The sequence below is a fragment of the Cydia pomonella genome, chromosome 13, assembly GCF_033807575.1.
Source record: "Cydia pomonella isolate Wapato2018A chromosome 13, ilCydPomo1, whole genome shotgun sequence".
NCBI lineage: Eukaryota > Metazoa > Arthropoda > Insecta > Lepidoptera > Tortricidae > Cydia > Cydia pomonella.
This window is the reverse complement of record NC_084715.1, coordinates 18,651,571-18,678,525: the sequence shown is the minus strand read 5'-3', so window position 1 is coordinate 18,678,525 and position 26,955 is coordinate 18,651,571. Positions and strand designations below refer to the sequence as shown.

Sequence of the window (26,955 nt, the reverse complement as noted above, 5' to 3'; positions counted from 1 at the left end):
CGAAAAAACAACCCATGATATACACGGGTCATGATATACGGGGTTTGGAGATTTAAAGCAAGGAGGTAGAAAAAGCGACGTCAGTGAAACGTACGTTTGCGAGGTATCGGGGTTGCGAGTGCGTTTGCCTTGGCTGAGGCACATTATCACAATGGATTCACGTGGCAATTTCCTCGCAAGACGGCTCGTGTTCGCTCATTCCAAATTGTTTCATATATTACTAGACAATAGACCCGTTTCTGTTAAGAGTAACTTACCATTGGAGAAACTTCCGGAAACATTTCCAGCATGTTCCTAAACCGTTTCTCCCTGATGGCAGTAGTCAGGGGCTGCGGTTGCGCTTGCTGGCTGGGCGGCTGTGACGTCACCACCACCGGACTGGTAACAATGATCTTCTTGGCTGGTGATGCAGGTTCATCGGAGTCAGAGTCTGGCACCCTGATGCGTTTGTACACCATAGGCCCGTTTCTGTTTACGGTATTTGGCGCTGGCATTCTGCTTTGAGGTTCTAGAAAAAGAAAAAAATATATAGTGTTTAGATTAGAGGAAGAAGAAGTTTGACGTCTTAAATTTAATTTTATTGGTAGAGTAGATATGTATTACCCCAGGCATTCAGGGCCGCGTGTTTGCCTCGAGCGGGTTAATTTATATGCTTCGCGCGGCAGTTTCCTCACGGGGCGGCTTGTTCTGTGCAGACCTACTCATTTGTCAAAATCAAATGTATAAATATATTACGTTAGATAAAGATAAGAACAGCAAAAATCTGGAATGCTTGGTGAAGAGGCTTCCAACATTTTAGATAATTTTGGAAGTAAAGAACTAGTCATTGTAATCAATTAAACTAGTGGCTCTGTGAGCTCGCATCAAGCTTAGAAAATGTAAAAGTGAAAAATACTTAGTTTGTTGAGTCATTATGACAGTGAACTCACAATGGTCTTAAGCACCATAGCCGCTATTGGCACGTAAGATCTTTTATGCCAATGATCGCATTAAAAAAAAAATCGAAATATTGGATCAAAAAGTAATTCAATTTAATAATAGAATCTGGTCATAAAATTGCACGAGGATCATTTAAGAATTTACCTGTAGAGGAGAAAAATCGGACATACGAAAGCAAAATGCCTGAGTTAAAAAGGGAGATCTTTGCTAATGCTTTGTCAATTATAATTTATGATGAATTCATGAAAAAGGTACAGTCCAGTGTGCATACAACATACCTACTCAAAAATATGTCCCTTAGTTCTTAATTTCCCAACATAAGAGCTATGAGGTGTATTTGAACGAATCGAACATGGCGCATGGCGATGCGCCTAACTTCGGCTTAAATAGCATTAAATCATAGTACCACCTAAAATCCTAAAATCGAATCCATTGTGAAATCTGTGTTGCTTTTTGGCTGCGAAACGTGGAGAGTGACTAAAGGCCTAACTAATAAACTTCAGGTCTTCGTCAACAAGTCCCTCAGGTCGATCCTTCACGTTTTCTGGCCAAAAACCATTCGAAATGAAGACCTATGGAGTATATGCCGGAAAACACCCATTGACGAAGAAATTGCGATACGGAAATAGAGATGGATAGGACATACTATTCGAAGAGGGGAAACGAATAATGCTACCATAACTCGCGTGGAAACCGCCGGATGGAAGCCGTGGCTCCGGGCGTCCTGTACACTCTTGGCAACGGTCCATCCTAAGAGGGTTACGAGCGGTCGGGTTGAGCTGGAGCGAGGCCAGAAGACGAGCTGAAGATAGGAAGGCGTGGCGCGAGCTTGTGGAGGCCCTTTGCACCTCTGGGGTGCTTTAGGACAACAACAACCACCTAAAATTGCACCACGGATTTCATGGGTGTATTCTACATTTAGGCACTGGTCCCACCGCGAGCGAGTAAGCTATGAACTATCGGCTATTTTCTAGCTCAAGAAACGAACAAAAGATAATCGCTTTCGTGTAAATAAAAGAGAGAGATATATATTTATAGTTCATAGCTGGCTTGTTCACACCGCCGGCGAAGACACTCTCCCACCGCCCGGCGAGTAAGCGATAATTCCATACAATGTTTACTAGCCGCCCGCTGATTGTCAACTGTTTCTAGTACATAATTTTACTAGTTGATAGCCGAGCTCGCTGATAGTTGGCGGTGGGACCACTGTTTTCTAGTTGACCGCCGCGATAAAAGCTATCGACTATAAAACTAGCTCAGCGGTACTCGCCGGTGCCTGCTTGGCGATCAGACCGATCATTTTACCTTATGAGGTGGATGCGAGTGCACGTATTTACAATGAATTTAAAACAATCATATGAACTATCTTTGTTGTCCAGTTCGGATGACGATGATGATGTATTTTATAAAAGCGTGTGTGTAGTGGCAGTGGCAATTGAAAGAGATCGATTTATTTAACAAACATTTTGATTAGGATTTTCTTTTTTTTAATACCTTGGCTGCGGCAATTAAATATACCTTGTACATAGTTAACCATACTTTGCAAGTGGTCGATCGAACTTATTATATAAAGGAAAAAATTGCGGGTTAATCGCATCTACCTGTCTCTACCGCACTAATAAGGTACCTATTTTTGTAACACTCAATTGTAAATTTTTCTTCATAGTAAATGTACGAAAACATTTTTTTTATTTCTGACTTTTTTGTACATTACCGAAAGCTGACCCACGGAAACTATTGATACTGGATAGGAATAGAATCGATAGACATAATAAAAAAGTTTGTCAAAAATTTTCTTGCACCCCATATGTTTTTTCAAAAATCTTTAAACGCCAATCTTTATTAATTTGAAATAGAAGGAAGGTCTTCTAAGACCATTTTCGCTTAGCAGTACGGAATCTGGTGGCTGCACTCACTGACCCAAAATCTATTTCCACCCTGTATAGGTCATTGGCGAATAGGGCCCTCTTAAGTTTTTTACCTTTATGCTGGGCCACCCGGCTGAGCTAGTGGAGCGAGTAATCGCCCGTCGCACGCAAACACTCGCTTATAGCTCAGCGTCTAAACTAGTAAAACTATACTCGCTTCTCGCCGCTCGCCCACTAGTTTGTAGTTTATAGTTTCACTCGCTTATAGTTTGTAGCCGGCGGTGGGACCAGTGCCTTAGGCCTTAGAATAAAAGGAGGGTGGGCAAATTGGCCTATTTGACCAATAAGGGCAATATGTAGTATGTGAAGGGAATAACATGTGGCATATGTTATTCTAAGTTGTCAAACTTTTACTATGGCAAGTAGTCCCAAATCTTTGTGTGAAAAAAGTTATCACCATAAAAAAAGTTGTGCGAGTTGAAACATTGACTATATAGTTTTTTTTTTTTTACTAAGTTCTTGTATTGCAGATCATGAAGGTTTTGTTGTTATTGTCGATGATTTCGTGTCACGATATTTTAGTTTTTTATTAGTTTTCTTACATTTTTGCTCCTCATATTTTTTTCAAACAGAGATTTGACAAGTCTTGTCATACAAAATAAAAACCGGGCAAGTGCGAGTCGGACTCGCACAGGAAGGGTTCCATACCATTATCTATAAAAATGGTCACCCATCCAAGTACTGACCCCACCCGACGTTGCTTAACTTCGGTGATTGGATGAGAATCTCGAGATTGGAAAGAAATATTTATATTATTCTGTTTTAGTATTTGTTATAGTGGCAACAGAAATACATAATCTGTAGAAATTTCAACTGGCTAACTATCACGGTTCATGAGATACAGCCTGGTGACAGACGGACAGCGGAGTCTCAGTAATAGGGTCCTGTTTGACCCTTTGGGTACAGAACCCTAAAAATGGAGTGTATACAAAAAACCTTCCTGATGGTATGTCACTTATTCTTATTGGTTCATAGGCCAGTGTCCTTACAAATCTTCCCATCCTCCTTTGTATAATTTTCATAATAAAAAAAGTTATAAGGCATAGTTGGGTAGCAAAGATATTTAACCCCTTGACCACATCAATCTAATCGTGAATTCAATGAATAACTATTTCTTGGCACAATTTGTTATTTTTATATTTTTCTTGTGTGAAGATGGGCACCAACGGCAAAGTTAGGGTTCCCTATGGTAGACAGTTTTGCCTACCTCGAATTTCATTGTTATCGAGGTTTTGTTACAAATATTCTTATTCCATCCAGCATCAACTAAGCAAAGTTAGTTATTCACTTTGTAACTTCAGCATGTAGCCTTATGTCTATGACCATAAGGTTGAATATAAGACTAACATTATTTCAGCAAAAGCAAAGTTAAGTGTGCAGAAAAACAGCTGATCAATATTTTTGTGCATGTTTTCCTGGTATTTAAGATGATTATAAAGATAATTTTTAGCAGTAGAATATGCTAACTAACAAAGGAATGATATCACATCAAAATAAACTTGTATATTTAAGCTTCATAAATTGTTTCAATTTAAGCTGAATACAAGATTTTTAATTATTATTTTGTTATAAATTCATAATACCCTATAAATCAGAATGTTATAACCTGAAAGTATTGATTCAATCCATACATCTAAATTCAAGATTTTCACTACAGTAGTTTATTCTATTAAATCATTTGATAAATAACTAATAGCATTCACCATTAAATTGAAATGGGACAATATACCTTATAATAATAATAAGGAAAGATCAATGCATGCTGTCCTTGTCAATGAAGTAAGCTTTATCTTATTTTGTTGATTTGGTGGCATATTATGGGGCAAAATAACATGCTGTATACGATTTTAATGTTACTTTATACTAAAAAGACTATTATTTTGCCCCTAAAATACATTAATGACTTATTGTAACTGAGTACTGTGTGATTGAAATATAAAGGAAACAGAATGTAGTTACTGTGAAATAGATAGTAGCTATTTCAGTTGTTTGTAGATTGTACGCCATGATATGTATAATTGCACTTATGTATTATATTCAACGATCAGCTGTTAATTTTGACCTACTAATGAGTAAAAAAAGCTTTTACCATTTCATCAAATTGCATAATGCAGACTTGTGCCAATGCCACTAAAACAATTACAGCAATTAATCTAACTTATGGATTTTGCTGAGATATAAAATCTACCGGCTCACAAAAAAAGACCTTGAAAACGAGGCTCACTGGACACATTGCAAGTCCCCATAGCATGACCGTAACACGTGTTCTATATTGAAACAAAGTTAAGAAATATACTCACGGGCGGTCGCAGAAGGGCCAGACATAGTAACTATGCTGTTGCTGCCATCGTCATTCGGTTTTTTCTGAAACCTATACTGTCTCAAGTAACTTAGCACGCTTGGGCTTGTGCTATCAGACATTTTACACAGTCGCGTAACACAATTGGTAGTCACTCAAACAAAAAAGCACTTCCCTTAAATACACAATAGCTTAGAAAAGTTAATTAATTAAAAGCTTGCAAAGTTTTACGAGAAATTAGTCAAGCAAAGCACACCGAAGACAACACCACGGCCATTTTTATCCGCGAGACTGAACGTTACTTTTCTTTTCGACCAATCACTGAGAGATAAAACTGTCACTGTACAGAATACACCAATAGAGGAAACCGAAAATTTCGCTTACCTCTTTTTTGTCATTAAGGACCAATGGCATCATTTTTCAATTTAACGAGCCGATAGTGTTTGATTAAATACTTTTTCCGAATTACCGATTCAGTTACGGTTTGAATATTGTTCTGGTAATAACAATTTTGATGGCTATTAATTTACGTTTCACGTCAATATTAATAGATAAAAAACCAAAGTACATTAAAGATGCAGTATAATAAGATAAGCAATATTAGAATTGCAGAATAGCACTGATACCGAAATCGGTTTTAATGAGTTTTTGAAATCCCTAGCAAAACTGCTCTGGTTGCCATTATTAAAAAAAATATGTCATCTACGGGAAATCTAGTTCGAAAATTAATTTTAATTTTCAAAAACTCTGATTACTATTCCAATAATAGTTAAGCAAATGAGCAATCGTTTCACATTCACACACACATATATTGCTTTTCTGCATATTAATAATTTGAAATATTAAGGAACATTTTATAAAAACATGATTTTTATGAACGATTCTCCGACAATTTAATTTTTTTGTAGGTAACAACGCTCTTTTTATATAGCAACCCACTAACGCAGCTGTCAGATTAATAGGTGCGGCCATGTTGATCTGTAGCGAATAAAATAGAATCATTTTGCTTTTAGGGAATAAAAATTGACACAATATGCCCAAATGCGACCTCAAAACGAGATACATCCCTGCGACCTTCGCCTGGACCTTGCTTTTGGGCACGACGTCACTATTTTTTTATTTTCCGTGAGTATACATTCATGTCGATCTAGTACAAATCTGATTTTTGGTTTGACAACTTTCACACAGATCGTGGAAATTGGAGCTATTAATATCTTTCGATTCAATGTATACTATGTGTGGCATCAACTTGTTGTATATGTTTCATTTAAAGGGCATAGGGCTTGTCAATAACGAGTTTCGAACCTCGAACTCGGAGCTAAGCCATGCCAGAGTAATTAGTGTCATTTGTATATTAATTAAATCCTATCTGCACGCAGTTCTCCACGTTCCTATAAGACCCTTTTTACTAACTATTGTTAAATGTATATAAAGTTGGTAAATTTGAACAAAGTGAGTTAGAAATGAGTCAACTTGGTTCCTGTAATGACAAGTCTAAATTACGAGAAAAAAAGCATAGGTAGCTTTCAAGCTATTTCATTAATTTAAATGTTATAATCTTGTTACGAATTACTGGCAAAGCATACTTAACAATTCATGATGTGTAGTTGATTATTTTCACATTTAACAAAAAAACAGTTCACCATTTCAGAATGTTGTTTATAAAGTTTTTGGAATCTCTTATACGCAATTAAAAAATTCATTTGTTTATTCACAGTTGGTATAGGTATTTCTGTCTTATTCTTATTATACATCTATTAATTTTCTTATGACAGTGAAAATATTTAATTCTAAGCTTGACACTAGATTTAAAAACTATACCAACTTTTTATTCTAAATTTGGCAGCAATTTAATGTATTCCATAAAATATGCTAATAATGTTGTTGTACAGTTAAGTTCATAAATATGTATACGATTTTTCACCTTATTGCAATGGATTAAGATGAAGAAATGTATAAATATTTATGAACTTGACTGTATGACAATTTTTTTCACAATGGATGATTGACAAATTATCTGAAATAGATGTCATATATTTAATTTATTAATGTAATGTAAGACTAAAGAAACCAGTTCAAACCGGCTCTTTGATTGATGAGGGCTCTTTTTCTTAGTATGTATTAATTAGATTTTAGTTTCATAATTTAAATAGTAGTGTTTCTACTTTAACCCATTCAGTGTTAATCACGAGACATTGTCGGTTTGCCTTGACAAAGCTTTGATGACACTACATACCTGGAAACCCATGTTATCAGCTACGATGTAGCGGTACGAGTGTAGCTCAGAGGTGAATGTGTTAAGCAACTCAAATAGGAATTTCTAAAAAATTTAATTTGAGTGGTTCCTTACTTGACAAACAAACTTTGCATAAGTAGTACAATTTTTCGATTATTCTGATATTAAAAGCACCTATCATATTCATGACATTATACCAATATTAATACTTCACCATTTAATCCAATAAATGTATAGATACCATTCCAGATATCAATGGTATTATTGGAATTGAATAAAATGCTCTTTATGGCAGAAAACAATACATATTATCATTACTATGTGATGTATAAGCAATGTTTATTGTTATGTTTTCTAATTTAAATATTCTAATAAGAATTTCTCTAATCTTAAATTCTAATGATATTCATTGTAAGTTCTCATCTCCACAATATGTTATCTTACCATCACTTTTTTAATAATGAAATAACTTTCCTATAATTGTTCACTGTATGTATGTTATCGAGCCCGCATAGTCAACATGCTAATTGTTAACCTTCGGTAGTGTAGTCATCTCTCTCTATCACCCTTTGATATTATTGCGACAGTGACAGTTGCGTTTGTTGGCTACGGAGCGTTAACGATTAGGCGGGTCCACACAGAGCGAGCATACGCGCGAGAGGCATGTTGGCTACGCTGGATCGTATGCAATAGACAATGCCTATTTGATGTAATTTGATCCTTTGTGTTTTCTAATTAAATGTTTTGAAATTGCTAATCAGATATGGGCATTTTCTATAGGACAGCCAATTTTTTGTGAAATATTTTCATAGAAAGTAATTTAATTTGTTCTAAGTATATTAATGGCAGCGCCAACTCTCTTCAGTAACCCAGAATCACCTGAGTTGATTCGGTTAGGAGTTTGAACCATACTGTTCTACCTTAGGGATGGCCAGGGGGTGCCACAAGCCTTCGGAAATTTATTATTTATTAATCAGGCAAGCAGTTGAAACAACTGATAGTTGCCTGTATCTGAGTGATCTTCACTTAATATGTATTCTTTGCGCTGGTTAAGTATTTGTCTAGTCTGTTCTTAAACTGATTGACATTCAGTGCTGAGACCACATCTTCTGGTAGTTTGTTCCATGCTTTGACCACTCTGTTGCTGAGAAAATGTCTGCGGGGGTTGTTTTTAGACAGTTCAGATATTAACTTATATTGGTGGCCTCGCAGACGGGTACTATTGCGCTTGCTATTGCGCTTGTACAGGTCTTCAAACTGGTCTATATCGTAGTGTCCCGTCAGAATCTTAAACGTTTCAATCAGGTCTCCGCGCTCTCGGCGATCTTTTAATTTTGTGAGCTTCAGCACTTAAAGTCTTTCTTCATAAGACATGTTTTTTAGTTGTTTCGGTATTTTTGTGAAACTACGTTGCACTTTCTCAAGCATCTCAACATCTTTGACGAAATAAGGACTCCAGACTTGAAAAGCATACCCTAAGATGGGTCTAACATATGTCTTATCTTATACCTTTAAACGAGCAATTCTTGTATATATATATATATATTTCTGTGATCACGGAAACGGCTCTAACAATTTCGCTGAAATTTGGTATATGGGGGTTTTTGGGGGTATAGAATCTATCTAGATTAGTCTTATGTTTGGGAAAACGCGTGTTTTCGAGTTTTCATGCGTTTTTCTTTCGACGCAGAATATGGTCGCTAATTTCGTGTTGCCGGCCACTGTCCGTCAGGTCCAGCGGGTTAAGACACGGACTGCTAAACGAGTGTTACGGGTTCGAATCTCGCCCGGTGACTAACTTTTGTTTTTTTTTTATATGTTCAAGTTTATATATAATTTTATAATTTTTTATTGTTTTAGACAAATTTAATTTAGTAAAAAAATGTACTTAAGATTATCACCTATACACCACCATATTACAATAAATAGGTAGTTATAACCGAGCAAAGCTCGGTCGCCCAGGTACTATATCTTAATTGTCATATATGTAATTGGAAATTTCGACCCATGCCACCGAGCTCAGGTAGCCGAGCGGTCCAGGCATCTGCCGCGGACAGGATCTTGAACATTTGTTCTTGTCCCGGTTCGTCGTCATTATAAACAGTTTTGACTAAGGTATGACCACATACATCTCTTCAACTTTCAGAACATGGTGTAATGACTCTAAGAGTGGAAAAACATCCTGGAATAAAGTAGTAAAAAACCTTTTTTCTTACAGATGCCAGTACTATCTACAAAGACACCCATGGGTCCCGGCGTATCAAGGTGTCATAACGTTTTTTGTTTTGGCCAATTTTACATTGGCCACTTTCATGGACCCGGGAGTTATACCAAAAGGTCAGTGTGTTTTGTTTTTTGTCCTACACGGCTGGTAACCAAGATTCCAACGGTCATTATGACCTTGGTAGGGCCGCAATACAATTTACGCAGAAACCACCAAAGTGGACATTTTGGGAGAATAGTTGCCTACTAGTTGATGTTAGTTGCCAAGCGGACCCCAGGCTCCCATGAGCCGTGGCAAAATGCCGGGACAACGCGAGGAAGATGATCGGTAGTCTATCTCGCGAGCGAGATACTGTCGCGCCACACCTGTGCTAGCCCGGATGTTGTCTCTAAGTGTAGGGCCACCACACTGAAACTATTAAAACGTGCGGTTAGAGGTCCCAATACCTACGGGACCTAAGATAGCTATTCGACCAGCGATACTACACCTAAGAGTACTTTTCTTAAAAAAACGCTACCATCGTTTCTCGCTAACACTTGGAAATTGTACAACAAATCCTTAAAACCAATTGCTTATCGTAAAAAAAGAAAAAAAAAACGTACTTAGAAAGTACAGTGCTCTAGAGCAGAAACGTATCATTTTCTACACACTTTTTAGAACAACAACGACCCACTTTTAAAGCATGAGTAATGAAAAATATAATACACTTTCGAATTGGTAGGAGTTGAGGTAGTTATTGGAGGACCTACTGGACCTACATATGACGTAGAACGTAATGGATTTATATGGTTGACCGAAGCCCAGGTGTCAAAGGAACTATTGTCTAAATGTTGATTTGAACTGTAATCCATGAGCAATAGAGTTCTAATTCATATGAGCAGTTCGAGTTGAATAAAACCACTGGGATGAATGAACGATCACAATGAAAAGTTTACGATGTAGTAGTATATGTATGGATGAATCATTTCAATCTTTTGTTGTGATTGTCAGTAACTTTGTTTGTATTCCATATTTGAAACGCAACATACTGCCTATTCACCTATTTACAGTAAGCTGCAGTGGTAAGTTGATAACTGACCCCTCCTGCCAACAAGTTTGTTTGCATGGGGGTCAGTTATATCTGCAGCTTACTGTACATTAATATTGTGCAATATGCTTAAAGAGCACTAATACACAGATAAAATACTAATATTTGAAGAAATAATGATTATGAAAATGGTTGAAATAAGCAAAAAGTTACCACTTGTGACCTGGCCCGGAGGAGGGCGTACCATCTTAAGTGCCGGGAACGCACTTGCTACCCCTCTGGTGTTGCAGTTGTCCATGGGTAACGGTGATTGCTTATCATTTGCTCCTTTCCCTCATATATCATTTAAAAAAAAAACAAATTAATAATAATTATCCTTAACTATCGTCAACAGTAGATAAGTGCAACTTATCAGATTAGATGAATGAAATGCAAAAACATACATAAACAACCGAGATACTAATTACAATAATACCAATAAAATACCAGTTAATTTGTATGAACATGATACCGGTATTTTATCCTTGCAGTCCTTGCACCGTGATTAATGGCATAATGGCTTTATGATGCTCCCACGTTGGCTATTATAAAATCTTATATAACATCTTGAGACAGGGACAACATAATAAAACACTATCAATATTATCATGCTGTCCCCGTCACACGATGTCGTATAACGTTGTATAACAGCCAATGTGAGAGTACCATTTATTTATTTAATCTTTATTGCACAATACAAAAAAGTACTTAATGCCCTTAACGCATTCTCTACCAGTCAACCATTGGGCCAAACAGAAACTTACAATTAGTGCGGAAAAGAAAATCGGTGCAGAGAGATAAAAGTCGCTATCTAAACATTACTATACCATTATTCGTAAACGTCTGTCAACCCTTAGGCTAGATTCACACAGCGTATTTTTTTCCCGTAAACCGTCATACGGGATGTTATTGAATACCGTAGTGACAGCCGAGGGCGTAGCCAGCCAGTGAACTAGGCAGACGCCGCAGAGGGGAATACATTGTATGTAAAATTTGAGTTTCAAGGGGGGCAGCTGCTCCCCTGCCTGTACCTGTCTTCGCCCATGCTGACAGCAAAATTTGGCAACTTACAAAATCGTTGCTAGACTGCTTTCCGGCTTTGCATAGACGCCGTGTGAACTATTTTGAATTCAAATTTTGCTGTCACTACGGTATTCGATAAAATTCCCTATACGGGAAAAATGACCGCTGTGTGAATCTAGCCTAACAAACAAGCCGTTGTTATCTCTGCAAGTGGCATATGGATATAGTTTTTGAGTTATTGGAATTTTGATTTTATTTCAATTAATCAAATTTGAAATTTAAATGACATTATCGGTCGGAAGTCGACGGCCTACCACTCCAAGGGTTAATCGTTTGTCTCTATCTGTCATTGTGACATTTGTGTTTGTTAGAAAGAGACAAAACTTAACAACGGTTTGCTAAGTTTTATTCTGAGTTGAGTACTCTTGTTGGTAGCGGTGCAAATATGTATTCACATAGCTTTAACTCACATAAGTGGGAAAACAAGGTTGTTAAAATTAAAAACAGATTATTTTGACCATTTATTTACGTATTCTGCGTATTCTGCATCGGTATTGATATACGGGATAAAAATGGGACGGGAAAAAATACAGGACCCGATACTTAAACTCGGTGACAGTCCCGTATATACGGGACGTATGGCAACCCTACATATTGGGCCAACGTAGGCCAATCTAAAGCTTTGTTTACCTAGGATAGCGGTGCCGTCATATAGTGGCTGTCTCCATACCAAATTTAATAAAATCGCTTATAGATCCTAAATTCATATATTGCCTTCGCTTAATTGATAAAATAAACGTAACGGAAGTAAAGGTATCTATTTTATATGACTTCCATGTCGACATTGACCTTGCGACCTTGACACTCTTACTCACTTACGCTATTGCGCGAGCTGTATTATAAAACTTTTACCAGTTACTAGGGATGTCACCAATATTCGCATTAGCATTCGTATATACGAATATTCGCATCATTTTAAACTTCGCATCAAATGAAGCAAATGTTTTGCGTATTTGAATGTGCGCACGTTTTTATACTACGTCGGTGGCAAACAAGCATACGGCCCGCCTGATGGTAAGCAGCCTCCGTTGCCTATGTACGCCTGCAACTCCAGAGGAGTTACATGCGCGTTGCCGACCCTAACCCCCCCCCCCCCCCCCCCCTCGTTGAGCTCTGGCAACCTTACTCACCGGCAGGAACACAACACTATGAGTAGGGTCTAGTGTTATTGCACGTCGTGTCCTGTCTCGCAGTCTAGTCGATTTCGCGTATGAGCTGACATTTTACATACAGTGTATTCCCCTGTTCGGTTTCTTTCCCCCCCTGCCCCTCTCTAGGCCTCGAGAATATCCAAGCCCCCCCCCCCCCCCCCCCCAGTTCACTGGCTGTCTACGCCCTTGGAGAAATTATGAATGAATTTATTGATAAATTCGCCATGCACTTTTACGGATGATAGTACTTGGGTGGCACATCTTTTATTGTGTTAATGTTGTTATTCTCAATGTCCGAGTCTATCTCGCTTGCACTGATTTATTGGTGCGATAGAGAGGGAATGCGATCACGCAGTCGCTAACGTACAATAACGGGTTTACTAGATAAAGTAGATAACATAGATAGCTACAATCACTGCCACTTACATCTTCATTTAATGTAAACATTGCCTTATCTCTTTTCGGGCAGTCGCGAATGACTAATGGGGTTATCATAAATATCTAAACATATACCTTATCTTATCATTAAGTAATAAAGTGCTAAGATACACATTTATTTATGGATGTGATGGATCATAATCATAAATTTATGTTCAGGCGCCAAAAAATATATCTGAGCGGCAGAGGTGCTCCAAAATATCTGAACATAGACTTTAACATAACAGCGATAGAGGTGTGTTCAGATATTTGTGAGCCCTTTTGCCGCTTCGAAATATGGGCTTGTGCACAAATCACACGAGGTTCGATAGGGGGGGGAGTAAAAAAAATCACGAGAGATCACGTTGGGGGAAGGGGGGGGGGGTGAGGTTATGTGGGGGAGGGGGGATTCGCCAAGAACCTCACCAAATATCACCACGGGGGAGGGGAGGGAAAAGGGAAACTAAGCGGTGACTGTTTTTTTTTACGCGAAAAAAGGAACTAGATGGCGTTTAAAATCCCTTGAACGCCATCTAGTTCCTTTTAGGCGCGTTATATTTGAGGATCTAACTTGTACACTTGTTTGCTATTTTTTTTTTACCTTATTGTGATTAACGACTAGAGGGTTTGCCAAATGACATCATTTCGATAATTGGCGCGAAGTGGTTGATTTTCGTAGCCACTGTATTTATTTTGATTAAGCTTTGCTTAGTTTGGGACTAGATCGATGTTTAAGATGGTCCCTAATACCTTATTGATCGAGCGAGAACGAAGGTTTCCGGTGCAGCTTGGGTGAAAAATGCTTACAGGTAGAATTTCTCAACGGAAGCTGGTTCAATAATTGTATAGATTTTTTATCGTCTCATCTTCAGATATTTTCATCATGGCGAAGATTCAGCTCTAGTATTTATTCATTTATAAAAAAAACTTGACCTATAATACCTAGTCGTCAACCGGGCGCCGATGTCACGCACACACCCATTACTTTTATTCCACGGCCTGAAGTTAACCACCCACCTGGACTGGAGCTCGATTCAGATATAATAATCTGTTACGGTTTTGGTCCTATTTAAATACGACCTTGAAAATCGCTGATGCCGATTGCTGCATGCGAATTAAGTAAAAGTCATGCATGACATGCAGGCCGAGCACCAAGACGATCGTCAAGGTTGAATCAAAACCACCAGTTCAAACCCTAGCCCGGGACCCGGACATCTCCTTAAACTACGTCCAAAAGAGAGGTATGGGCGCTGTGAATGTCACCTCGCTTGGTGTGGCTTCGCACAGCACAGCGGACGTCATTTCAGATCTAGAGCAGAGCCCAACTGAGGAAGTACACTTACAGAAAACCGCAGCCAAATAACACTAGACTCTACTCATAGTGTTGTGTCCCTGTCGTTGAGTACGGTTGCGAGAGCTCAACGAGGGTGCGGAGTGTTACGGTCGGCAACGCGCACGTAACTCATCTGGAGTTGCAGGCGTACATAGGTTACGGAAACTACTTACCACCAGACATACCGTATGCTTTTGTACCATGCCTTTTACCCGTAACAAGTTATTAAATCTGTGTACAACTCCTGTGGTGTGTTAATTGTAATTAAGTAATTATTAATTACCTGTTTCACACGCTTCACAACTTAACAACTCGACTCATGTGTCGGTAATTATTTTTGCTGTCAACGGCTGTCACTACGCCTAGTTGTCTAACGTCTAGTAATGACAGTTTGTCATATGATGTCATGAATATATTAACCGGTCACACCGGAACTCGACACGCATTGGTCTTTTAGCAGACTTCTAAAAAGTCTTGTATGTTAAAGATCGTGTCATTCACGAAGACGCGTGCCTTGAATCCTATTGTCATGTTTTTAAAGGTACGAGTAACTTGACAAATCAGCGCGTCGTCGTGGATGTCACGGACTGAACCTCCTAACTCCTAACTCAGTGATTTCTGAACCGATTTGCAAAATATATATTTTTATTTTAAAGTCCATCGTTCCAAGTTGGTCCCATTTTTGTCAACCTCGGTTCTGATGATGGAATCCATGAATTGAGGGAACTCTTATTGGCATACATATAGCGAATTTCGTATTTTCATCTACAAATAGATGACCAGAACGGAACTCTTCAACGATGAATGTTTCAGGTTTGTCGATTTGTCCTCTTCGTTAAGCGAGGTTTAGACTAGCGAGAACTTGCATGCAATTTTAATTACATTGCGGTATCTGATTAAACTTCTGAATGGAGTTTACCTTAGTGGTCGTAAATTACATACAGGTTCTTGCTAGTCTAAGCCTCGCTTTATGCAGGTATATTGAGTAAGTACGGTTTTTAAGGAACAGTTGTGTCAAGGTCTATTTCTAATGATCATACCCCGTAATCAAACCCGCAAATCTGTAGCAAATGTACGTCAGGGTTGTCACTATGTACTAGGAATAAATAAAAACACAATGTTATTTAAATCATCAAATTTATTTTTTAAATATGAACCTTCTTCTCTATTGTATATAGTCACTTGATGTTTCCATTTCATATGGCTAATAGATACTAGAGCCTGCCTGCTACACATATGAGATAGCTGGCCTGTTTCTCTTTTAAATAAGTGATGAACTAAATCCCGGCGTCTTTATAAATAATTATGAGATTTATTTGAATACTTATCATTTTCTTTGTGAAAAGTGATGACAGCGGTTAAAGACGTGTAGCAGTAGGTGTAGCGGCAACAGTGTTCAATGTTCTACAAATCTTCAAAATAAATTATCATATATTTTTTTAATTTATTGCAGTCAAACTGCGTCGCCTACTTGTGTAAATCCATTTTAAACTAAATGTAATTAATTTAAATATGTATAATTTTGTCATGTATGTTTATTACTCATTCGTGCAATAAAATAAATTATTCATCGTAATCGCCAACCCTAACAACAAACTGTCAAATGCTACGGTTTTGCTACATCCGTTGCGAGGTATGCTAATGATGTGATCCATGAGGAATTGAGGGAACTCCTCAAATATTGATTGCTTCAGATCCAGAACTTGACACTTGAAATGTACACGAAGCGCAAGACAGTTAAGTGATATGACCGTTGCTGTTTAGCCAGACTGGAACGAATTTTACAGAATGCGCTGCGTCACTCATGGCTCATGGCAGACAATTTACATGGAAAAATAAAATTAATCTTAAATATTAAAATATGATCCCTTATATGCGCCAGCAACTGATATGTTTGAAGTCGGTGCACTAGGTCGGGTTTTTTTATTTTTTTTTTATTTAAGGTTTACCAACAGATACAACACTACAAAAAATACAGATAAAAACCCAAAAATACATGAGTAAGTGTCTATCCAATAATAGGTAAACACAACATGCGTTAATACTAATCAATCAATTAAGACCTAAAGTATAATGTAATATAACATACTTATCGTTAAATTTAGTACTTCGTTTACATGCAGCTAGCTTTATTATGAAATAATCCTAAGCCTAGCTATTCGCACTTTGCACTTATCCGTTTTACATATCCCTAACTTGACCCTCATTACTTTAGCACCCAATTGACACTGATTGGGAACCGGTTCGACAACAAGTAAACACTGTTTAACCAACAAATTATACAGTCTCTTCGTTACCAAAGGTCGCATTTCTAATACACCAGCCTTATCAATGCAATATCAACCTTAGCTGTTCATGGTTAAGGTTCCATTTTGTTTTAACTAAATACTGTTTAGGTTATCGGTAAATGAACTTGTAGATTCAATGCAAAATCAACCTAGTTTATTATTAGTTTAGGTTCTATTTTGTTTCAACTCCATGTTACTCTAGCTGCTGGCTGAATCAATGCGAAATCATCTTTATTTCGTGATTGCTAAGGTTTTATTTTGAAGGAATGTTATTGTAGTAGCGTCGTAGATGTCATATTAGTTACCTAGTTTATGTAAAGGCGGTGACAATTAGTAAACAAGAGTTTGTGCAATATTGCCAACTAATGATAAGAATGATTAAGATGGTATTTAGTTTTGTATCCGCGTTAGAAAGTATTGTGATTGAAATTACTGTAATTTGATTCTTTGTATAGTTAGTAGTAAATGATGAAATCATTACTGATTCAGAGACCAGACCCCTGTATCACCAATGTGACAAAATGTTGTCACCAGACGTGGTGAAATAGGCGCCAGAACTGATTTATTACAAAAAGAGTTAATATTCGTCACTATATTATAGGGTTTCATAGTCAACTAGGATAATATATTTTCGCCATTTGTCTGTCTGTCCGTGACTTAAAGCCCAGTAGGTTCGTGTTCTTCTTTCACTCAGTGTAAGCGTGAGCGAGACCGATGGGCGTGCTCGAGACCGTGGACCTCATGTTTTAGAACTTTATTTTGTTGTAAGTTTTAACAAAAAAAAGATATAGATGAGTTCCCTCAAAAATAAAATTGGGCATTTTTAAAAGCATTTAAGCTTTTGTGCATAAATTGTTGCAAATTTTGAAAGTGCGTTTTAGACCTATGTTCGTGTTTTTTTTTCTATGGAACGAAAGTCAAAAAACCAGGATTGGAGTCACTAGATAAAATTCTCAAGAATGCTAATAAAATTTTTGGGAACCGTGTTGTGATCTAACCCCCTTATTCATAAACGTTTACTAAAGTTGACAGGCCGCTAATAATCGTTTCTCCCTTTCCATCATACCAATACGTCGGAAAGGGACAAACAATTATTAGCGGCTTGTCAACTTTAGTAAACGTTTATGAATAAGGGGGTAAAAGAGCGGTACGATTATTCAAAAACTTCTCTGAACCTACGGCACCTTAATGTAAAGTGGGGACGAAAATTCATTGTACGTTGTCCGACACATTTGACCGGTTTTTAATAATTCCTAAAATCAGTGTCGAGTCACCTTTTGTCTTTGACAACTCCTCTTGCCGACTAGGTATTCACAAACTTAAAAACTTATAATTGAATTCGTTTATGACTTCTGGAATTCAATTTTCCAATTCTCTTTCGCTTCATTTTCGCGCCTCCAAATTCGCGTAATGTCTATAAAAGGCAAATAAACTAGTTAATCAACTTGGTAACTCGTCCCATGCTAACGAAGTAAACTTTAAATTGGGTTTCTATTGACACTGCCTTTCACACTTGAGTGGACATTCACTGCATGGGACAGAGGGCGTCCACAGTGCGCCGCCATCTGGATCGGTCTTGAGCTTCGTGCTTCGTGCTCCAAGTCTTCCCAATAGCCTTCGCTTCTGCTATAATCCGTCACCAGGTCTGCTTTGGACGGCAACGTTTTTCTCTTTTCTTGGAGATTCCAGTCTAGGGCTTGCCTTGGGTATGTCTTCAAGATATCTTCGGAGTGTATTCTCAATCCAACTCCGTTATCGCCGCTTGAACTGCTGGTTGATCGGGGTCACACTGTCTTTCACCAGCTAAATCCAAATTTACCACACGATGACGCCTTCCATTAGGCAAAGGCTGGGTATTCTGTATACGAGAGATGAACTGTTATCCGTACAAACTTCGACGCTACGTAAAAACTAACAAGATTGTTGATTGTTTATTTATTTAAGTTTACAATTGTACCTTAACAGCTAAAGCCCCAGCGGCACAAATTGGGAGACAGTAATACTAATACATTGAGTACAAAAGTATCTACATAACATTTTATAATACTACTTACAGGCATCTCTCGTATAGATCACGTGAACAGTGCTGCTAGATAATCTAGCAATTAATGTACGGTCAAGACCGGTTTTATGTCGAAACTGAAACCGAAGGTTCGGTTTTTGCACTAGTTTCCACCGAAACCGTACCTTCGACCGGATAATACAGTTATGGCGCGACCGAAAGGTTCAGCAGTTTTTTTGACCGAAAAATTACCTTCGGCCGAAACATGATTTTTATGCCGAAACCGAAACTTTGGTCGGACACCGGACACTTGTTCTAATCCGAAGTATTTTAACAGTTTAAATATTCCTGGTCGTATTTAGTTTTCTGGATTCGGCTCAGGTTCAGAGACTTTTATTGCGAATTACAATGTTGCAACTTGCCACTATGTTATCTTTTTTCGACATCATTTATCGAAGAAACACATCGCAAAATATAAAAATATTCACCGTTACATAAAGCGGTAATAATTACGGATTAAAATACGTACGTTTAAGTCGCTATATCAGTACAATGTTTTTTTTTTTTTTTTTGTTAAATAGAGAACAAAACTAACGTTTGTTAAACACAGCATATCGTCATTAATCCATACTAATATTATAAATGCGAAAGAGTTTCTGTCTATCTGTTACCTCCTCACGCTTAAATCGATGAACCAATTTAGTTGAAATTTGGTATCGATATAGTTAAGAGTCCCGGGGAAGGACATAGGATAGTTTTTATCCCGTTAATCATCCCGTAAGAGGGTGAGAATTGTGTCACTTCCACCCCGAAATTGATAATTGATGCAATGCAATGCAATGATGCATCACCTGATAATTAATGTAAGCATTATGCTCAAATTGAATGATTGCCTTTACACTTTATCAAGGCGTTATAATTGTCCCTCAAATAAGGAAGTTAGTATAGGGTATAAATAAAAAGCAGATTGGATAAAGAAGAACCTATCCAAATTACTAATTCCACGAAGACGGAAGTGGTTCAAAAGCCAAAGCTAGTTCATCATAATTATAACAATGTTGTACGCTGCCCAGCAAATTTTTGATTTGTTAACACGGGTACCGCTATTATGCGGGATAATTTAATAGGCGCAAAACAAATGAGCGTACATTTGCATGCTTCATTGGAAAATATGTTTATCAGATCAGACAATTCATTTATAGCTATTACTAGTCCACACTCGTTCTGTAGAATATATTTAGGTTTATTTTATGTTTCTTTCCTTTTGTCTGTTACCTTCCTTGATGGTTTCATCGGATGATCACCGCTGGAAGTCGCCAGCAACATGCTGAGATGAGGCCATTTCGTGGCATTTTATTCTCACTATGTTCTCTTTTATGCATGTCTGTTGACTGTGTGTTTACGAATAAAAAAAATCTATTCTATTCTACTTAAATTGTCCTTAAGTTGTAATTTAAGAAGTTTAATTTAAAAAAGAACGGCTACTGAAACCTTTTAAAATAACCGCCGCCTAATTTCCCACGTAAACTAATTTTAATTGAGCTCAAAGCTTATTTCTTTTGAGACAGTTTTTATTAAGTAATCTGCCTTCGTCTACGGCATGAATATTATACAGAGTGTAAGTAAAAGTTCCTCAGTATGATCTATACAGTATGTATTTTAGATATAACGCAAATTTAAACTAGACGTAGGTTTTAGTACTATAAAACGATTCTGAAAGTTTTTTAAAATTTCTTCTTAACTCCTTCTTCTTCCTCGCGTTGTCCCGGCATTTTGCCACGGCTCCTGGGAGCCTGGGGTCCGCTTGACAACTAATCCGAAGATTAACGTGACGTTGCGTCATTAAATGCAACGTTTTGAGTTAAAACAAATTAGTGATACATTGCTTGCTGAATTATTTTATATGAAAAAATAAAAGTCTGTTTTCTATAAAACCGATGAAATTGTGTTCATTAATGCCTAAACTAACTAACCTTTGGTTATGCAGTCGTATCAAAAAAACACGCTGTATATTGACCACGGAAATTGTTGCAGGGGACTAAATAACATCCTGTATAATTTTTTACAACCTAGCTGTTTAAAGGATGCCCTGGATGATTTTACTCTTATGTTTAGATATCTCTGCACGAATAATCCGATTCCCACGCATTCACTACATTTTTAATCCAAATGTACTATAAGTCATTGTCATATGAAAAATCCTGAGAAAAGTCCGGGCATCAGGCTGAAAATCCTGACATTTCCTTGACGACAATTTCTCCAAAACACCTCTCTCGTGGGCTCTTCACGGCCTCCGTATTTTGTACTTTTTTTTTAAATCTTTTAAATGTATTAAACACTCTTCATTTGCCGAAAAACTTTTAGGTATATGTGTTGAACCTAAAATTGGTCGGAGTGACAGTTGTTCCATTTATGCTCTTTCTCTGGTTTGCGAATAGTACACCATAAACCTTCCTAAAAATACTTACAATCGCCAAATAAGCTCGCAATCCTCACTGAAATCAGGATTTTGTTCCTGATAAATGTCATCCTAATTAACTTTTTGTCTCTCTTCACCAGCTCCACCTGACGAGGACCGCGAAGACGACTTCCGAGCTCCTCTATATCGCAGCGTGGAAATAAATGGAATAACTGTACGAATGAAATGGTGCGTCACGTGCAAGTTCTACAGGCCGCCGCGCTGCTCGCACTGTTCTGTGTGCAATCATTGCATAGAGGTAAGTTCAAATAGTAAATAATAATAAATGGCATAACTGTACGAATGGAATAGTGCGTCATGTGCAAGTTCTACAGACGGCCGCGCTGCTCGCACTGTTCTGTGTGCAATAATTGCATAGAGGTAAGTTCAAATAGTAAATAATAATAAATGGCATAACTGTAGGAATGGAATAGTACGTCACGTGCAAGTTCTACAGACGGCCGCGCTGCTCGCACTGTTCTTTGTGCAATCATTGCATAGAGGTAAGTTCAAATAGTAAATAATAATAAATGGCATAACTGTACGAATGGAATAGTGCGTCACGTGCAAGTTCTACAGACGGCCATTCATCACATTAGTAAACCTTCGACCTTTTATATTAAAAAAAAAAAAAAAAAAAACTACACCTACGTCGTATGACATAACAAAGACATGCATTCATGTCGTGTCATAAAAATACAACTAAAGGTAAAAGTAAATAATAATTACGTGGAACATTTAAAATACCTAAATTACCTTCCCGTAACTTTCGTCAACGTGGAAAGGTCATTTAGTTACTTAAAATGTTTTTTTTTAATAGACGTCAACAACTTGGCACCCAAATTCATTGTACAAATTTTAGTTGTTTATTCAGCATAATTTGGATATATAAATGTGTATAATGATCAGGCTTCGGAGTATTTTTAGCACAGTAAGACTAAAGAGAGCTATGCAGTCGTTGTTAACTTTAGAATAGAATAGAATAGAATAGAATAATAGAATAGAATAATTTATTCGCAAGAATATGTATGTACAAAGGTGTCCTTATAAATAGTGAGTAACAATATTCAGCCATTTGGCATGCAAATTTTAGGAATAAGTATCGACAGCATTAAAATTATTTACAAGTCCAGATACTCCTTAACAGAGTAGAAACAATGTTCCTGAAGCCATCTCGTTAATTTTGTCTTAAATTCTAAATCATACAATAATTTGATATTATCAGGAAGCTTATTATAAATTTCAATAATTATATTGCATGCATTACGCTTATAAATGTCAGCATGACAGGGAGGTTGATAAAGCAGATTTTTGTACTGTGTTCGCTGATTTCCTTTAAAAACATCAGAGCGTAACCTAAAATATTTCATATTAGCTTTGACAAACAGACAAACTTTTCTGATATACATGCATGCTAAAGGTAAAATATTATATTTCTTGAAAATGGGTTTGCAAGTGTCTGTTATCCATGCATTTGCAATTGCGCGGACGCATTTTTTTTGTAGTTTAAAAGCTTTCTCGACATGAACAGAGTTCCCCCAGAGTAGGAGGCCGTAGTTTAAAATAGAAGATACATGGCCATAGTAGGCTGTAATTGCAGCTTCTGTCGAGACTGTTTTAACAAGTTTTCTCAAGGCAAATACAAATCTGTCCAATTTCGAACATATTGTCTCTACGTGGTTTTTCCAATGCAAGTGACTATCAATATTTAAACCTAAAAATTTTATACAGTCAGTCTCTTTCACATGTTTGTCATTATATTTAATATTTAATGTCTTAGGATTAGTTTTGTGGGATCGAAATTGCATAAATTTAGTTTTTGTCAAATTAATATTAAGATAATTACTATTGGTCCATGTAAAAATGTCAGACAAAGCATTATTAATTATTAATTCATAGTCATCATTGGAGTCCCCCTTTACTAGTAGCGTAGTATCGTCTGCGAAAAGAATGCACTTTTGTGACGTTGCTTGCGGGAGGTCATTTATGTATAACAGGAATAGCAATGGCCCTAAATTACTACCCTGAGGTACACCTGAGTTATTTATGCTAAATTGTGACCTATACATTACTTTTACAGGGGATTTTTTAACTGAAACTATTCGAGCAATTTCGGTACATTGCTGCCTTTCAGACAAATAACTTCGGAACCAATCTGATGCTTTACCTCTGATACCATAACATTCCAATTTAGAAAGAAGTAACGAATGATTTACAAAGTCGAATGCCTTGCTCATGTCTAGGAAGATGGACATGATCGGCACTTTGTCATTAATAGCTTCTGTGATGTACTTTACAAAATTAAAACATGCTAGTTCAGTGGAATGGGCCTTCCTAAAGCCGTACTGTTCAGGTTGTAATATATTGTGTTTTGTCAAATAGGCATTCAATCTAGTGTACATGGCTTTTTCAATTATTTTGGAAATTATAGGAACTATGGTAATAGGCCTATAACAGTTTGGGTCTTCACGGTCACCCGATTTAAATAAAGGTTTAATAATCGAAATTTTGAGCTGTTTTGGAAACACTCCTTGACTAAGCGATAAATTAATTATATGCGTTAGAGGGCGACTTAAATGTTTAGCATTTTTCTTCAACATTGTAGTCGTTATATTATCATAGCCACATGTATTAGTATTATTAAGCGTCATGATTAATCTATAAACTTCATTCTCATTTACAGGTTTAAAGAAGATTGTATGAGGCCAATTTTTTAAAGTTATATTACAGTTATTATTCTTTGAAATATCAGTATTAATGACATCAATAAAAAAAATATTTAAGATATTACATATATCCTGTGGGTTGTGATGTATTCTGTCATTTGATTTAATGCAAGCAATATCGCTACTGTAAGCGTCTTTATTAGTCGCTGAAGATATTACATTCCACGTAGCTTTACATTTATTATTATTAGCTAGTATATATTTACTGTTTCTTAATTTTTGTGAAGTAGCATACATCTTCTTAAAATTTTATTATAACATTTTAGCTTATCCCTATTTCTCTTTTTATTCGTAGCATCACTCTGAATTTGCATGCACATTTTGCGTTTCACATGGCATGGTTTCCGAATACCTTTAGTTAACCACTTAATACTCTTACATCTATTACTAACCTTAACTAAGATTAACGGAAAGCACAAGTTGAATAACAAACATATTAGGTCATAGAAAATGGTAAATGCTCCATTAAGGTCATCATTTTCTAAAACATCAGAGAATGATAGAGCTTCTATATACTCACTAAACTTTCTAACATTGTCACCACTAAAATCTCTCTTATATTCAAACCAAGTTGTTACAATTGGTTTTTTATTTTTCGTTTCAATGGTTAGTATTTGAGCCATGTCGTGGTCAGATAAATATAATTTATGAGTCATCGAGTCAACTTGTTTAATGTTACTGGCCATTTGGTCTAAGCATGCGTTGATCCTTGTTGGCGATCTTATATGCATAGTAAAATTGTGATTTTTTAAAGTGCTAGCAAGTTCGTTAGAGAATTGAGTCTCTTTAAGAATATCAATATTCCAATCTCCACATATTATAATTTTTTTATTCCTATATCTGTTATTTAAGCGAAAAAGGAGTTTATTCATTTTATCTATAAAAACTCCAACATGAGATTGGGACTGTTCAGGAACTCTATAAATAACAACTATAATCAAGTTGATACCAATTATTTCGACTCCACAACATTCAAAATAATTATTGGCGGATAAATCAGACAGAAAGTAAACAGGTTTCACCTCTAATGTTTTTTGAACAAAAATAGAAGTCCCCCCTCGACTTTTCTCTCTACAGAAAGAAGCTACTTGTTTGTAATTGTGAAGTTTCATGTTTTTCTCTGAGCCGCGCTTCACGAAAGTTTCACTAAGACACAACACATGAATTTCCTGTTGATTATTGCGAAAATTCTGAAGCGCTATTTCTATAAAATCTGTTTTGTTTAATAATCCTCCTATATTTTGGTGCATAACCCTAAATTTGCTTGAATGTGTATAACGAGTATCGACATAGTCCTTAACGAAAAAAATTTCTTGGAAAATAGTCCGTTATGTATTTTTGTTTTAATGGCTTTTCCAGCTTTTTGTTACAATAGTAGTGCGGCATAGTATGCTCACGTCCTGTATTTATTTTAAGATTATTATAACCGAGATAATTATCGCTATAGTACTTACAATCTATGAGGAAATTGATTTTTGTACACATTTTTTTCATAAAGTTTACGTCAAGATAATTCAAGTCATGCAAAGGCAAAAATATACAATTTTTGAAATTTTTACAGTATAGTTGCAAGGTGTCGTTCAGTTTTTCCTCTCTTAAGTGAACACTGTTTTTTACACCTGTTACGATGATATAAGGCTTATAGTGTAATTTTAAGAAATAACTAAGTTCTATTTCCAGTTTTGTTGGATTATTATCACAATTTCCCACGTTGATAATGATTATATCCTCAGAGGTCACATTGACTGTTTCCATTGATTTTAGTATGTCTTCGCAACGTGCACCTGATTTTATAAAATTTTAAAATAATAATAAATAACTTTTAAAATTAAGTCATACTCATTCTCGTCCTCATAAAATAAATAATAACTATAATAAATACTGAATAGAATCAGGCGTTACTTTGCGGAAATCCATAACATCCATAACTTGGACCTTTTTAAATCGAGAGTGAATAGACATCTTTTAGGTAAGCATGTTCCATCCTACACTTTCAACTACATCGGCACTTTCCATCAGGTGAGATTGTGGTCAAATGCTTACCTTTTTCGAATAAAAAAAAATATATTACTTTGCTGATCCGCGAAAAAATAACGTGCTAGTCAATCAGTGCTAACCCGTTATACTTACTTGCGTATTTTTACATCTAATTAATGTTCCCACCCTCCCACCGCAAAAAAATACGCCAACATCTTCATTGACGAACAACAAATAATATGCAGGTACTACCAAATATATAGAACAATCAATATCTATAGAACACGTAGCTATAGGAATGAGTTCTTTATAATCTTCACGTGGTATGACGTGTACGTTGTTCATTTCATCAGTCCAGTTGTAAAATGTGTAAATAATTTACACTTGTCCCATGTACCTATTGTGGAGTGAAACATGTTCTATGTTAGTTAAAAATCCAATTATGACTTTAAATATTTTTTTTTACATAGACTGAAATTAAAGTACCATGTTTTAGAACTTCCTCAATTTTTTGTGAGCTTGCTATCATTCGTATTTCATTAATATCCGGGTTCCTTTTTAGAACTTTTTCTTATTTATCTTTAATTGTGTCAGGGCCAAAACATGTAAAAAATTATGTTGTGTTATTTGAAACGCTTGCTTCATTGGAATACTAGTACACTGTAATTTTGTAATAGATTCAACAATAACTTGATTATTGTCTTTAATAAAACTAAGCTCGTTTGACATGTTCATATCCAGCAATGCGATTTGAGCGTTAGCTATTGCGATGGCTTCTTTTATTGGATATTGATTATATTTTTATAATGACTAATTTAATTACATATA

The 26,955-nt window shown here is 36.5% G+C and overlaps 2 protein-coding genes across 3 annotated transcripts in view; one reads left to right on the top strand and one right to left on the bottom strand.

The window, feature by feature from the left end:
• LOC133524483 (SWI/SNF-related matrix-associated actin-dependent regulator of chromatin subfamily A containing DEAD/H box 1 homolog) overlaps positions 1-5,750 on the bottom strand; it is a 28,912-nt gene extending 23,162 nt beyond the window's left edge. For both annotated transcript variants that reach the window (XR_009800385.1, XM_061860532.1), the window contains exons 1-2: positions 5,168-5,750; positions 258-508 (exon numbers count right to left, since the gene is read on the bottom strand). Coding sequence is in view for 1 of the 2 variants with exons in the window: in XM_061860532.1 (XP_061716516.1) it covers positions 258-508; positions 5,168-5,288 (372 nt within the window). In the remaining variant the exon portion in view is untranslated. The remainder of the gene's footprint in view (positions 1-257; positions 509-5,167) is intronic.
• A 339-nt stretch (positions 5,751-6,089) lies between these two features.
• Positions 6,090-26,955, top strand: part of LOC133524488 (palmitoyltransferase ZDHHC8) — a 55,859-nt gene continuing 34,993 nt past the window's right edge. The window contains exons 1-3 of the mRNA XM_061860545.1: positions 6,090-6,291; positions 9,621-9,739; positions 21,526-21,683. Of these exons, the coding sequence (XP_061716529.1) occupies positions 6,200-6,291; positions 9,621-9,739; positions 21,526-21,683 (369 nt within the window). The 5' untranslated portion in view covers positions 6,090-6,199. The remainder of the gene's footprint in view (positions 6,292-9,620; positions 9,740-21,525; positions 21,684-26,955) is intronic.